Genomic DNA, 14,071 nt, shown 5'->3' with positions numbered 1-14,071 from the left:
ATAACAGCGAATGAGAAAACAGCCGCATACAATTGGAGACCTCTTCAAGTTTGGCACTCTTTAGACAAGCGCGATTTGAAAGACGAAAGAAGAAAAAACCGCTTCTTCTCATGAAGGGTCGGGCCAAGTAGTTGCTGTAGTAGCTGCGGAGGGACCGACAATCGAGTCGATGGTCACCCTCCCCGAGAGTAACATGTTTTATGCCGCAAAACGCTGTGCCTTCCATCCTATGCACCCCAATAGGTCGGCTGCAGCTCTGACGCTCGTCAGAACTGATTTGCTCCTGTCTCTTTCTGTGTGCGTCGTCTGCTGTGATTCTACAACTTCTCCAGCTCCCAGCAAGCATTCGCAGGTACGGCCGGTCGCTTTGAAACCACAGCTTGTTTGTCTCCCTTCAGCTCGTCTGCAGGAACGAGGCACACATGATGGCATTGCCATATACCTCTTTTTCTCACCCTATTTCTATTCTCCAAGTTCATTCGCTACGATGCTGGTGAAAAAGCGTGGCGGAGCCCCCAGTACGGCGGAGGCTGAAAAAAAAAAAAAAAAAAAAAAAAAAAAAAAAACAAGAAGGTCTCTTGCAAGGGGCATGACAACCAACCAACAACCGCGAGAAACGACCAACAGGCCCCCAACAAACCAAACCTGTTGCGGGAGAAATCCACGTTTCTGACGATGAATCGACGAAAAAATCCCACACGCCCCAAGCTTCCTCGGGCCCCTCGTCGAGGACCACGCCCACATCCACATCCGCACACAACCACCTATCTCCTTCTCGGACTTTGATCTCTTCCACCAAGTGAACATCACAGCCCCCTCTCCTCTCCACTAGGATCGAGAATAGCACGAAGAGGAAGCAGTGTCCGCAATCTAAGGTTGTTCCCGGCCGCCACTCCCGCCTTCGAGCACGCGAACCAGTCCACCTGATGTGTGTGTCTCGCCCGTTTGAACAAACCAGCAGACCAGCTTCGGATAGCCTCACCACCCTCCCCCTCCCCCTCCCCCTCGTCGCGAATAAGACCAGCCATACCGTGGTGTACCTGACAGACAGCTTCCTCCCAGCCCCCACGATGACTCAATAGCCAACCGTTGATCGAAGCTACTACCCCTCGACTCCTCGACTCCCCACGCATGCCTCTTTCGATCGAGAAACAGAGCCTGGGTACAGGCTCCGAATGAACGAGGCAGTGACGTCGGGCCCCCTTGGAAGCCTCACACCGCTAGAAGAAACAACATTGCCTCTCCCCCCGGTCCTCCGTCCTCTTCCCCGGGGGGCAGCAGACGTGCCATACACTGCCCCGTTCCGTACCCCTCGACGTGAGACCATACGTCCGTAGCGAGAGACAGATAGAGAGAGAGCCTTTCCATACTCTGCTCTACCTCCACGATCCGAAAAAAGAAGACTGAAAGTCAGCCTCGCCGGGCTGTGTACAAGCAACTTGCCTTGCCTCGCCTCGCTTCTCCTCACCAGCTCCCACCAACCATGGCCGTCCGTCCCTCACCCCGCATGGTCTCAATCTCGCGTGACGAGAGTCTATGGGGATGAAACAAGCGCTGCGCAGCGGCTCTAGACATGGGAAGCAATCCATCCATCCCCGCGAGGGGCGGTGGTGGTGGAGGAGAGGGATGGGACCTGAGATACTTCTCGAGGTTGTACACATACACACGGAGGCAAGGAGTCGGAGTTGGTTCTCGGTGATGCGAAGCCGCAGCACCAATGGGTCCAGGCCCAGCCTTTCCCGATAGATTTTGCTTTGCCCGTCCTCCGCCGGCGAGAGGCTCGTCGAGGGCCCAGCGGTGATGGAGTCAAATCTACGGCGGCCCATCACGGCGGCCGGCTAATCAGTCGCTCCCTGGCGAATGGGGATCGAGTGTATCGGTTCCTCGGAATGAGGCCAAATGAAGCTGAAGAACGAGGAACCTCCCCCAGGACCCAATGATCGTTTGATGACGGCTATTTCCCTGTCGTTGGACAACTCGTAGGCTCTCGACGTCCATGGACCATCACATGCTTCGTACTGGTAGTATTAGTTGTTGCTGTTGCTCTTGCCGTCGTTTGTAAACTGGAACAACTCTGAATGGATCCGGGCGCAACATTGCTCTGGTGATTTGCTCCCCAAGGGGGACAAATCACAGAGGCCAATTTCGCAACTGCTACGTCGGTGTGGGCAACAGAGTTCAACCCACTCTGCAAATCTCGTGATGGTGATGTCTCGGCAGTTTGGAAACCCCTCGTTGTCGAGCGAGTCACGCGCCCTCGACCGCGACCCGTTGTTCCTCCTCTATCAAAGGGGTCTCTGATCTGTACAAACTCCAAGACCATCGTCCGTTGGATTTACCCTCCCCCTTAGATGAGATTATCTGCCGCGCCCTTCCGGCAACAGTAGAGTCAGCATGTCCATAGCTCGGTGTGACTAGTTGATGCCTTTGGACTCACTCAGTCGGCGAGGATGCCTTTGACAGGCCCCAAACACCAACATGTCGTTGGGGACACTGTCAGTCATGAGTTGAGTCACCGCCGCGAACCTCGCGTCTCCCTTCACTTCACCGATCCCTTCACTCTGATCCGTCGTCACGCGAATGCGGCAACCGTCCCTCCCCCTTTGACTCACGTCACGGGTGCGGTGTCGTTGGGTTAACCGTTGGGTGACCCAGCCATGTCTCACCCTCATCTCCCGCAGACAACACTAAGCAACTAGGTCCTTTGATGGAATTGGTCCAGGTAGGTTGGAACGACTTTGAATTAAACATTGTGGAATTCAATAACGCTACAGCTAACTACATCTTGTGTGACGAATCAAGTGTGTACCCATGGGGGAAAAAAGCCCTGCTCCCGCCGTTGCTAATGCCTCGATGGTTCCCAGAAAGAAACGAAAACGAATACACTGTGACCTCCCTGAGAGAGGACTCGAGGAAAGTGAAGAAAACGATGAACGTACAAAACAATAACGACCGCCCGCAGAGAAGCCGCAACCCGACGTCGACTCATCATGTCATGGGGATCATTCGTCGACCATGCGTGATTATATTGTCACCTCCAACAGTGACATACCAAACAACGAAACCATAGACGCATGACGCCGAACTTGGGCAGAGAATGATTTCCATTCTGGGGCACCGGGAGCTGTGGCAGGCAAATAGCGTAACAGGAAAAATACGTGCCTTTGGGCACCAATGATGTATGTTCGGGGGGGTGTAATCATCGTGAAACGACGACATCGCTCACCTAGGAGTGCGGAAGGATCGCCGAGAGCTGCACACCTAGTCACTGTATCCCCGGACCCCAAGAGGGGGCCCATCGCAACGTCTGCCAAGGGGCGTTTACTCACCCCGGTTTGACAAGCTGCGAATTCAAGCTGTGTACAGCTTTGAAACATCGCCCCCAACCTGCGGGCGTTCTCTCTTTGCCCCACGAGCCTTATGATTGCCGTTCGACGAACGACGTGTGCGTATGAAATATACTGATTTCAAATGAGGACATCCTAGGCGCCCTCGACAGGCTGCACAAAGTTATAGCTGAAGTCCAGGAGGCCGTCCAGCATCCAGTGTTGCGGATCGAAGAAGTCGTAATTCGACTCGCCGTAGCTCATGCCACCCAGCATGTTGTTCGTTGACTGGTTTCCGAGTCCACCAGAGGCTCCTGGGGTGAGGGCTCCATTGGAAGCGAGCATGCTGTTCGCTTGCAGTCCTTGGGTTGCCGGCATGAGAGTGCTGTCCAAATGGGTCGATGACGCCGAGGACTCGTTCGCTGAGTCTGGATTAGTAGGCTGCTTCAGGGCTATTTGGGGTGGCACGTAAGTCAGTCATCACAGTCACACCGAAGCAGAGACCTGGATGCAATGGCTAGGGCGCAAAAGGGGAGAAAGGGCTGGGGGTTTTACCATCGAGTGACCCTCTACCTTGGGCCTGATACTCTTCTCTCCATCTCCAGACGGAGTCAAAAACGAGACTCATGCTATGGCGACATCGCACCTTGAGCTGCAGTGTATCGTCAATGAGAAGCGGAGAATCATCATTGTCGAAGGATTGGTTGTTGTCGAGTCGGGCTCCATTCCACATTTGCACCATCAACTCGGCGAGGCGCCACTGAAGATCATTGTTCACGACGCTTGTCGCGCGAATGGCGTTGATGGTCTGGTGGAACAGGTTGCGCCCCCGGTCAAAGTCGATCGTCTTCGAAAAGAAGGACCGCATGAGCTTCAGGAGAGCGAAGCCGGCCGCAATCAGCATCTGCTGGATGTAGTTTGTTGCATAGAGCAGAATCTGCCCAGGTGAGTTTTGCCCAGGCGATGTGACCTTGTCAACCTCTAGGATATTGTCGAGAAAACTTGTCGTTGCTCTCCAGAGACCCATCAAGTCATCGATGTATCCAGGAGTTGTGCTAGAGTCGAAAAAGCCAGCCAACCGCAAGTGAAGAGCAGCAGCTCTCATGTGCAAGTTGACGATAGGACCCAGATGCTGGGAGAGGATCGAAGCTTGCAGTTCGTTAAAGTCCTTACGATAAACTCTCATCAACATGGCTCGATGCTCGTCCCCGGCAACTCCTCTCGGATCACTGGCATTGCTGTACATCTCTTTTGAGACCTTGTCACAAAATCTCTCGACTTGAAGCCTGGCCTCGAGTTCAGGGGTCAGTCGGAATGGCCCGTCCTCACCCCGTCGAACGGCCAAGGTCCAATCGTAGAGGGTCGAAGCAGGCTGGCCGTAGCCAGTACCTATGCTTTGAGCGACAATGTTGCAGACTGCCCAGGTCTGGACGCGGTCATGAAGCTGCTCCTTGTTGAGATCCACAGACACGCGAGAGAAGTCTTGGCTGTGGTTTGGCCTGTGAAGACCAATGCCCGTCGCGACCTTCATCATGACACCACACAGGATATGCGTAGGGTCTGCGCTGGTTGTACTCGTGGGAAGGGGCCACGTGCACAGCAGGCAGAGAGCCTTGACGACGAAATAGCTGCTGGGCACATCGCCAATAGTGGACCACAACAGCCGCGTCAGAGGGCCAGATATTGACGTTAATAGGTGCGTATCTGCGCTGTATCTGCGGGCTGCGACCGAGATGATAGACCAGAAGAGCAGGGAGTGCTGCTGAAAGTATTGATCGGGCGACTGCGTCGGGCTGAGAAATGGTAGAAACGGATGGTAATATGCGAAGAACTCGTGGAAGAGCTGGTTGACCGAGTCTTCGGTCAAACGCACGTTTTCCAGCTCGTGAGTGTATCGTGGTAAGCTGTACGATCCTCCTCTTTTCAGATGTAACAGTGAGGAGACAGCTTCGTCGGAGCCCATGAGGGACGGGTTCCGGGTGTGTGTGTAGACGCTCTGCGCGATGGGGGACTGGAGGTCCTCCTGGTCGTCCTCGACGGTGTAGCCCTGGTTTTGGGCGCGTGCGATGTTGCGGCGCAACCTCTCGATCTCCTTCTCCATCTCGGCATGCTTACTACGCTTTCCAATGCGCTTGAAGTTTGACTCGATCTTGCATTCGAGCTTGAGACGATTACACCTTGAGCAACTTTGGAAGGGATCTTGTACGACGTCGCATCGTAACTGTTCCAATTGGAATCTCGTTAGCTACGTGACTCTTTCCGCTGTTGTGATGCTGTGGGTGACTCACCTTCTGCTGGCGGCACTCGTTGCAGGCGCGCTTCACACCTGGCTGGCGCTTCTTTGAGTCAGGCTCGCCGTCGTGGTCGTCGTTCCCAGCATTGCTACCGGGACTACTATCGAGGGCCATGCTGCTACGCTTCCGCTTAGGGGGACCGTTATTCGCATGCCTTGCGCTCACGGGGCTTGTGGGCGATACGGGCGTGGCCCCGCCGGCAGATATTATGGCCGGACCGTCCATGCAGGGCACCGGAGGGCGGAGGGTCGGTCGCGCTGAGACAAGACAAGACACAGACACAGCACAGGCGGGATCGGGGGACCCCTCCCGGGCCGGGCGTGGCGTGAGGTGCGAACGGAGGTCGCAGGAACGACTCGGCAATCGGAGATCTCTCGAATGGTGAGCTGGGCTCAAGCTCACTGGGGCGGCGGTCCGGTGTCGCGACGAGTGTGTTGAATTGTTGATGTGAGGTGGGAGCTGGTGTGGCCGAATGCGGAGGGCGGGGAAGTTTACAATTTTGACCTGAAGAGCGAGGCAAGAGATTTGCGGTGGCCCGGTGGATAAGGAAGGGACTTGGGGGGCCCTGGGGGTGCGTCTGACTCCCACTCGCTGTTTCTTTTTGGCCGTTGGAAGGCTTTCTTTGGGGGCGCTGATGGAGAGCGAATGGCTGGTACGCGGTTTATGATTGGCTGGATTGGGCTGCTGAGTCCTCGCTTCCCCGCTTGCAGCTTTCTGCAGCGGGCGGGGTCGAGAACCGGTATAGAAGCCGTTCGCACCTGTCAGCTTCCCCAAACGGCATGGTGTCCGTCGGAGGATTAGCACCCGATTCTCACCGAGATAGACTTGGGCACCTGCCACCGCTGCTCGTGGCTGGAAGCCAGTGCACAGACATGTATGACACGCCCAGGAACTCGCGGGCAAAAAGGATAAGCATCGATAGCCAGAGACGTCATTACGTCCATTGAGACCGACTTCGCCCTCCGATATCGTTATCCCATCCCTCCAGATATCCACCCTGCCCGGCCTTTACCGCGTAATGCAGCTGGAGAAGAGTTCCACGACTCCGCTGGTTCCTGCTCTGGTGCCAAGCGTAACCGCTCCATCCGTGACAGCACAGAAACCAAAAGTGGAAACTGCGGGTGTCAATTCGCATGTCCACAGTGCACTTGTCCTGTCTGGCAGCGCGATTCTTGGAATTGACTGGTCGAAAAGTGCAGTTGCGGTTGGAAATAATGGGACCGGTGACTAAGCACTCGCAGATGGGCCCACACTCGCAGCCCGCCAGTAGCATTGGACGATGGAGCTATGCATCAAGGTAGCTAGAACTCTTGAGCTCCCAGCTCAAACCTTCGCTAGATTTCTTCGTCAGCAATACCGACAGCCTGGGACTGCTCTGCACCATCCTCATCTCTCCTTCCCCGCCTCCCAGCCTGAGCATTGAAAGTGCCATAATCCAAACCTCATGTCCGAGCAAGCCGGAAAGCAGGCAGGGAAGACCCCGAAGAAAGTCGAACTTGCACTACCACCAGTTTACCAAGGAAGCGGATCATACACGGAAGCTCGCAGAGGAACCCGTGACGTGCATTTTGCCGTCCCTGGATCTGCATCCCGACGGAAGCCAGGTGAGGTGCTACTGTTGCAGGCGAGAAACGAAAACCAAAGCTAACGGCTGCAGTTGAGGTTATTCAAGTAGATACTACAGCAGTGCCTCAGCCTTTTCTTGACCCAACAGTGCTCAAAAAGTCGCAACAGTCTTAATCCGGCTTTTCATTGCCCAAAAGTGCAACCGCGCTTCCCGCATGAGGACAAAGTTACCTGTAGCCATTCGGCATCGTACAAAGGGCAAATGGAGACCCTTCTTTCTTGTCACTTGATATTGACGCCACAGCATCTCGTGGGCGAATGTGGCCTTGAGCTACACAAAGCGCCGCTGCCATGCCGAATCAACGCTCGACTGTGTGACTATCGAATGCATTTGCGATACGACCCGCTTATCAAGCGATCGCAGGGACAAGTCTCACTTCGCGACAGTCTCATTCTTATTCTCGCCGTGCCAGGGTCGATTTACCCTCATAACACCAAAATGCGGACATGGCTTCATGGATGCAAAATCCATGTCGTGGTGACCCTCGTCGAAAACTCGGAGGCAGCAGGGTGGTCCCGCGACTCAATCGCGCGGGCATTGTGTCCCCAAGGGCGACTCGGAATCCGATTTTCCACTGGCCCTCGGTTGCTTCCGGCTTAACTCCTAAATACTCCAAAAGGACCCACTCACAAGGAAACAAGACGCCGGTGCCAAGCAGTTGGAATTGGGACATTTGTATCGTTGCGGACGAGCATCTCGGGGAGATCGCGCCACCCATTAATAATTCAATTATCTCTGAACACTTTCAGTCGATGATTGGACGAGCAATTATTACAACCGTCGCTAGGGTCACTGCAGAGTTTCAGCTGCGCATACGCTGCAGAAATGTCGGTCCTGGACAAGGAATCTGTTTGATGGGCCCCTCCAACAGCGGCACAGCACACAGACGGATACATACGCGGGCTTCCGGCCGGCGATGCGAACCAACTGGCCACACAAAATCGACGGATCCACTCCGGGTCCCTGTCCGTACCTCCCCCCGATCCCACACCCGGCTGGGATGCGGCCGGGGGAATCGCCCAACTGTGCTGAAGGATTCGGAAGCAAATTGGTAATGACGGTCCTTTTAGGAATGCGAAGTCAGAAGCACATGGCTAGGCAGTCTCAGAGTTTCTCGCCGTGCCCACTTTCCGAGTGCGGGGTTCCGTGCACTAGGCGTGGCTTCGAACTTCGGCATGTCGAAAGGGCAAGGGTCCAAAGGGCACCCAAAGTGTTCCATGTCGATCAGTGGCTAGTTCGGAGAGCTCTATAAGAATCAGGCTGAACTCCTCGCTCGTGTAGCTTTGCAAAGGAATTCTGTCACATTTACTACTTCTCAAAATCTTCTTTAACCCTCTTCCGCCTCTCCGTCGACATACCTCACAATTAAAGTTCAGCCATGACGAACACAACCAATGGCTCGGGAGGCTTCACCGTCCCTTTCCTCATCGACGGAGAGAAGGTCTACCCTGAAAAGACTTTCGAAGTAGTGTCTCCCGCTACCGGCAAAGCTGTTCACAAGTGCGGAAGTGCCACTGAGAAGGATGCCATCGCAGCGGTTGACTCTGCCGCAAAGGCTTTCAAGAGCTGGCGCAAGACGACACCCAACGAGCGCAGAGACATCTTCCTGAAGGCTGCCGATATCATGGATGGCCGCAAGGAGGAGTTGTCGAAAATCATGTGCGACGAGACTGGCGCTGCCAAGGGCTGGTCTGACTTCATCCTCGGCCTCGGTATTGGCTGCTTCAGAGACGTCGCCGGACGTCTTGTGACCGTTGAGGGCACTGTCCCCGCAACCAGAGATCCAGACGTGAGCGCTATGGTTCTGAAGGAACCCTATGGTGTTGTGCTTGCTATTGCGCCTTGGTATGCCATCCTTATCGCGGCATGAGTGACGTCTCAGCTAACCCCGCTGGCAGGAATGCGCCTTACGTCTTGGGCGCGAGAGCGATTGCGTTCCCAATCGCTGCCGGAAACACCGCCGTCTTCAAAGCTTCAGAGCTTTCCCCGCGTGTAATGTACGAAATGGTCGACTGCCTTCACCAAGCCGGTCTGCCCAAGGGTGTCCTGAACGTCATTGTTCACGAGCCCGCCAACGCCGCAGTCATCACCTCGTCACTGATCGCGCACCCCGAAATCAAGAAGATCAACTTCACCGGCAGCACCAACGTCGGCCGCATCATTGCTAAGCAGGCCGGAGAGCACTTGAAGCCCGTACTGCTCGAGCTCGGCGGCAAGGCCCCGGCTATTGTGTGGGAGGATGCCGACCTCGACCTCGCTGCCGGCCAATGCGCTGTTGGCTCATTCCTTCACGGAGGTCAGATCTGCATGAGCACAGAACGCATCATTGTGCACAAGAAGGTCTCCGAGCAGTTCCAGGCCAAGCTCTCCGAGTCTATCAGCAAGATTTTCTCATCAGAGGCTGACGCGCCTGTGCTCATCAATCAGCTTGCCGTCGAGAAGAACAAGAAGCTCATCAAGGACGCCGTTGGCAAAGGCGCCGCCGTCGTTGCTGGCAATGTCGAGGCAGAGGAAGTATCCAAGACGAGGATGCGTCCCATCGTCATCAAGAACGTCAACACTGAGATGGACATTTACAAGACCGAGTCCTTCGGGCCTTCAGTGTCACTTTTCGAGGTTGACACCGAGGAGGAGGCGGTGAAGATTGCCAATGACACCGAGTACGGTCTGACATCTGCCGTCTTTACCGAGAACCTGCGGACCGGACTTCGCTTTGCCAAGGAGATCGAGTCCGGTGCTGTTCACATCAATAACATGACTGTCCACGACGAGAGCGGCCTGCCCCACGGCGGGGTCAAGTCTAGCGGTTTTGGTAGATTCAACTCGACAGGTTTGGACGAGTGGGTGAGGACGAAGACGATCACCTACCGTAACTAGGTTTCTTCCACAGCGAAAATAGAATAATAATTATACTCCTAGAGTTGAAGTTTCAAAATTGGCTCATCATCATCTGCTCTAGCCGTATCGCCGTGAAGTTTCCGCTGTGCTAGCTCATGGGTGCCAACACGTGGCTCGTCGCCTCAACGCTCCTCTTTTCTACGAAGACTATCGGTTGACTAGTTTAATTAAACATTCCCGCTTTGGGTCGACACACGACGATCCTTAATATCAACGGTTGAACCTGCATTTTTTGGCTGACAAAGATCTGCGGGGGATTCTTCAGCAATTACACTATCAAAATCAAGCTCTGGGGCATGTCACATAGCCGATCGATTGCTGCAAGCTGTAACAATTGCCACGAGATGTGGTTGGCTCTGAAGAATTGGCGGCCTCAAGTTGCCGAGGTTCAAAGCCGACAGCCGTTGAGGGCTCAGTGTGTGTGCTTCTCAGACAACAAGGTATGCTAATAGTCCGCCGTTGAGTGGGCTGGACGCTTAGCTCCGAAGCTTGTTGTCCCGAGTTCTCCTTCATGCAGAGTCACTTTCTGCCAATAATCTTTGAATCGAAGCCAACCACACCATAGCTTTCCTGGCAGTCGTTGAAATTAGAACTGACTGATTCGGGGCAGTTGATGCTTGATTGATACTCAGGTCCAGCGCTGCATGTTCTCCCGGCAATGGTCCCCTAACTCCCCGACTGTAAGAGCGACTGACACAGTCGGACTGTGGATCCTAAACTCCCCTAACTCCCCTGGTATTTCGACTTCAGATCGAGAATATTTTGACGAGGATTTTCGAAATTCCATTTACCAAAGATGCAAAAGATTCAACGGTGAGATGTCCGTCTAAACAAGGCTTGCTGCTTGCAAAATGAGGGTGGTGACATGGGAGTTCAGGATAATGGCCCCGTCCCGAATGTTGATAAGATAAGCGATGAAATGGTCCGTGCCGCTCCCTGTGGGAATTTCGACGCTAGCGTGCTTGTGTGACGGAGCTGCAAGATCCTAGCATCACAATTTCGCGAGCTTTCAGACTTTGTCAAATGGCATGACGTCCAATTGGCGACACTTTGCGCCATGCTTCCCGCACGGGCGATTCGACCAGCTCTTCGAGTGATCCCGAGTCTGCGAAGTGCATCACTGAGACCTCAACCGCTACCAAAGAGATGGTACTCCGACAAGAAACCCGCCGCGCCCGCGGATAGCCCCGACGAGTACGACCATCGCAAGCTGGGCGTCCAGCAGGAGCTGTTCACCACGTCCGTCTACAGCCCCGGGTCCCCAATCTTCCTCCCCAACGGCACGCGAGTCTTCAATCGCCTGGTGGACTTTCTGCGACGGCAGTACACCCACTACGGCTTCGACGAGGTCATCACACCGAACATCTACAAAAAGTCCCTCTGGGAGGTGTCAGGCCACATGCAAAACTATGCCGACGACATGTACACCGTCACCAGCCGTGCGCGCGCCCCCGAGGCTGCGGCAAAGAGCTGCTGTGGTGATAGGGAGGCCCCCCAAGAGGGCAAGGGTGCTGAGAGTCGACTGGCGGAGGGCGAGGACCAAGACTATGGCCTCAAGCCCATGAACTGCCCTGGACACTGCCTCATCTTCGCCTCGAAGAACCGCAGCTACCGCGACCTTCCCATTCGTTACGCAGACTTCAGTCCTTTGCACCGGAACGAGGTCTCGGGTGCCCTCAGTGGCCTGACGCGCGTGCGACGTTTCCACCAGGACGATGGCCACATCTTCTGCCGACCGATCCAAATCAGGGAAGAGGTCTTCAAGACGCTCGACTTCATGAAGACTGTATACGGGGCCCTGGGCTTGGATTACTTCGATTTTGCGCTGTCTACCAGACCGGCGGATCATTACATCGGCACCGATGCAGAATGGGAGCGCGCAGAGGCGCAGCTGCGCGATGCTCTTGAGCAGGCTGGGCTGAAGTACACGATCAAGGAGGGAGACGGCGCATTCTACGGTCCAAAGATCGACGTCATGTTGCGTGACTCTGACGGGAAGTCTCACCAGGCTGGCACCATTCAGCTCGACTTCCAACTCCCTCAAAGATTCGAGCTTGAGTATAGCGCACCCGCGCCAAAACAAGAGGCCCAGGGCGTGCCATTGGAGGAAGTTGACGCGGCAGAGCTGGAGCAGAACGGCGTGGTGACGCCCGTACTGATTCACCGCGCCATCTTGGGATCCGTTGAGCGTTTGATGGCGCTTTTGATCGAGGAGTACAAGGGCAAGTGGCCTTTCTGGTTGAACCCACGCCAGGTTGCAATCTTGTGCCTCAACGACACGGAGCCTGTCTTGCAGTGGGCTTCGGAAGTCAAGAACGTCCTGACGGGCCATAATCATGATAGGGCCAGGCAACCGCATCCGACCGGCTTCGCGGTCGAAATTGATGCCAGCAAGCGGCCGCTGTCGAAGAAGGTCGCAGAGGCGCAGAGCAAGCAATACAGTCTCTGCGTTGTGGTGGGCCCCAAGGACGTCGAGAGCGGAACAGTTGCCGTGAGCGACCGGGGGGCCGGCTACAAGGGAAAGGCCAACATGACTCCCGGTGACCTGCTTGAAAAGATGAAAGAAATGGCGGCGACATACCAATAGACTCACAACTGTGTAAAAACGTGTACAACATACAACCCCTTCGATGAGGTTGGCTTGGCTTTGGGAATTAAAAGTCATGATGCTATGACGCCAATGAACTAACAGCATGAACCCCTCCTTCATTAATCATTTCCGATTATCGCGCCATAAACCTGCTCTTACTACTCGTCTCCATCTCCGACCTTCAATGTTGTCAAAAATTGATGCTTGGCACGTTAGCGCATCATTATGTCGAACGCCGCAAACCCCAGTTTGCCAGACCATGTAACCAGTGCACTGTAATCGCATTAGCACACGTGGAATAACGAGATGGGACGCTACTTGGGCTGACTGACTGATTCAGCGCTTGAATTTCTCGTCCACCTCCACGCCACTGTTCTCGAGGCGCTCAACCATGGCCCGCCGTTCCGCGAGTTGATCGCGCATGAACTCGACGGTTCTCTTCAGAACCAATCCCTCCGAGCGCCCCTGGCCCTCGAGGCCCGGGACCAATTCCGTCAACCTGTCAAAGCCCTCCCTGATCGCCTGGCGTCGCTTCTGCTCTGTTCGTAGAATGTAAGAATATGAGTTTCACGCCACGAGAGCGTCCCCGTCTCTGAGTTTGCAGCTCTGCACAGGTGGTTGCGTTGTGTACGGGTTGAAATGACAGGATTGGGAGAGACTCCTTACCAGATGCGATGTGGTTCTGCTTCTTCTCGGCCTCGGTCAGGCGAGGCTTCTCCTCGGGCTGGTCGCCATCAGCGGCTCCTGACGGAGAATTGGACTTGTTGGGCGAGGACATGACGTGCGCAGGCAGGCGATGAAAGAGACGAATCAACTAACAGCGCAAAAAGGTCTCGGTTACGTCGTGCAGATTCATGGGGGATGGTGTGTCGTTGAATCTACTCGGGAGGGGCCCGCGAAGGCAGTTGAGGTAGTGAGGTAGGCAGTAGTGTGTGTTTCAACGATCACATGCGTCTACGTTTTGCGCCAGCAAGAAGACCCGGGTGTCTTATAAGATCTGAGTCCCCTGCCCCCCTTGCGCATTGTCGGACTTGCAGCCCCCCTGTCAACTTAGTTCCTGCAGCACGTTTGTTTCCGCGCCAGGCAGGGCTGGCACTGCGGCAGCTGAGCGCCCCTTCGCCATTAGGTAGGTATGACGGCTGATAAGATAAGAGAAAGTGGATCTGGCGGGGTTGGCATGTCGAAGTCGTGGCCGTGGGTACAGCGTCTGGGCGGTGACGGCGTGCCTTCCAATGAGCGCCTCCGGTGTGTCATTGCCCGTCCAGAATCTGGGAATCAAGAAATCCCACCCCACAATTCCGACAAACCTCCTCTCTTTCCGATAGCTGTGCCTTTC

The 14,071-nt window shown here is 55.0% G+C and overlaps 5 protein-coding genes across 5 annotated transcripts; 3 read left to right on the top strand and 2 right to left on the bottom strand.

Annotated features, from left to right (window-relative positions):
* Nucleotides 1–3,482: 3,482 nt before the first annotated feature.
* Nucleotides 3,483–5,734, bottom strand: LEU3-0 (Regulatory protein LEU3; the record flags this gene model as incomplete). The annotated part of the gene is made up of 3 exons (XM_037324878.1): nt 3,483–3,778; nt 3,882–5,547; nt 5,615–5,734. The coding sequence occupies 3 exons, from the start codon at nt 5,732–5,734 to the stop codon at nt 3,483–3,485; spliced, it is 2,082 nt and encodes a 693-aa protein (XP_037177000.1).
* A 1,330-nt stretch (nt 5,735–7,064) lies between these two features.
* CGCA056_v009630 (uncharacterized protein) lies at nt 7,065–7,360 on the top strand (the record flags this gene model as incomplete). The annotated part of the gene is made up of 2 exons (XM_037324877.1): nt 7,065–7,224; nt 7,278–7,360. The coding sequence occupies 2 exons, from the start codon at nt 7,065–7,067 to the stop codon at nt 7,358–7,360; spliced, it is 243 nt and encodes an 80-aa protein (XP_037177225.1).
* Nucleotides 7,361–8,625: 1,265 nt separating this feature from the next.
* vdh-1 (Vanillin dehydrogenase) lies at nt 8,626–10,124 on the top strand (the record flags this gene model as incomplete). The annotated part of the gene is made up of 2 exons (XM_037324876.1): nt 8,626–9,092; nt 9,146–10,124. 2 exons carry the CDS (start codon nt 8,626–8,628, stop codon nt 10,122–10,124), a joined length of 1,446 nt encoding a protein of 481 aa, XP_037176541.1.
* A 1,078-nt stretch (nt 10,125–11,202) lies between these two features.
* On the top strand, nt 11,203–12,732 carry CGCA056_v009628 (putative threonine--tRNA ligase; the record flags this gene model as incomplete). The annotated part of the gene is made up of 1 exon (XM_037324875.1): nt 11,203–12,732. The coding sequence occupies one exon, from the start codon at nt 11,203–11,205 to the stop codon at nt 12,730–12,732; it is 1,530 nt and encodes a 509-aa protein (XP_037176539.1).
* Nucleotides 12,733–13,071: 339 nt separating this feature from the next.
* Max lies at nt 13,072–13,513 on the bottom strand (the record flags this gene model as incomplete). Its single annotated transcript, XM_037324874.1, has 2 exons — nt 13,072–13,274; nt 13,402–13,513. The coding sequence occupies 2 exons, from the start codon at nt 13,511–13,513 to the stop codon at nt 13,072–13,074; spliced, it is 315 nt and encodes a 104-aa protein (XP_037176545.1).
* Nucleotides 13,514–14,071: the final 558 nt, after the last annotated feature.

This window comes from Colletotrichum aenigma, assembly GCF_013390185.1.
Source record: "Colletotrichum aenigma strain Cg56 chromosome Unknown KSG_Cg56_contig06, whole genome shotgun sequence".
Classification (NCBI taxonomy): Eukaryota; Fungi; Ascomycota; class Sordariomycetes; order Glomerellales; family Glomerellaceae; genus Colletotrichum; species Colletotrichum aenigma.
This window is presented reverse-complemented; position numbering and strand designations above follow the sequence as displayed.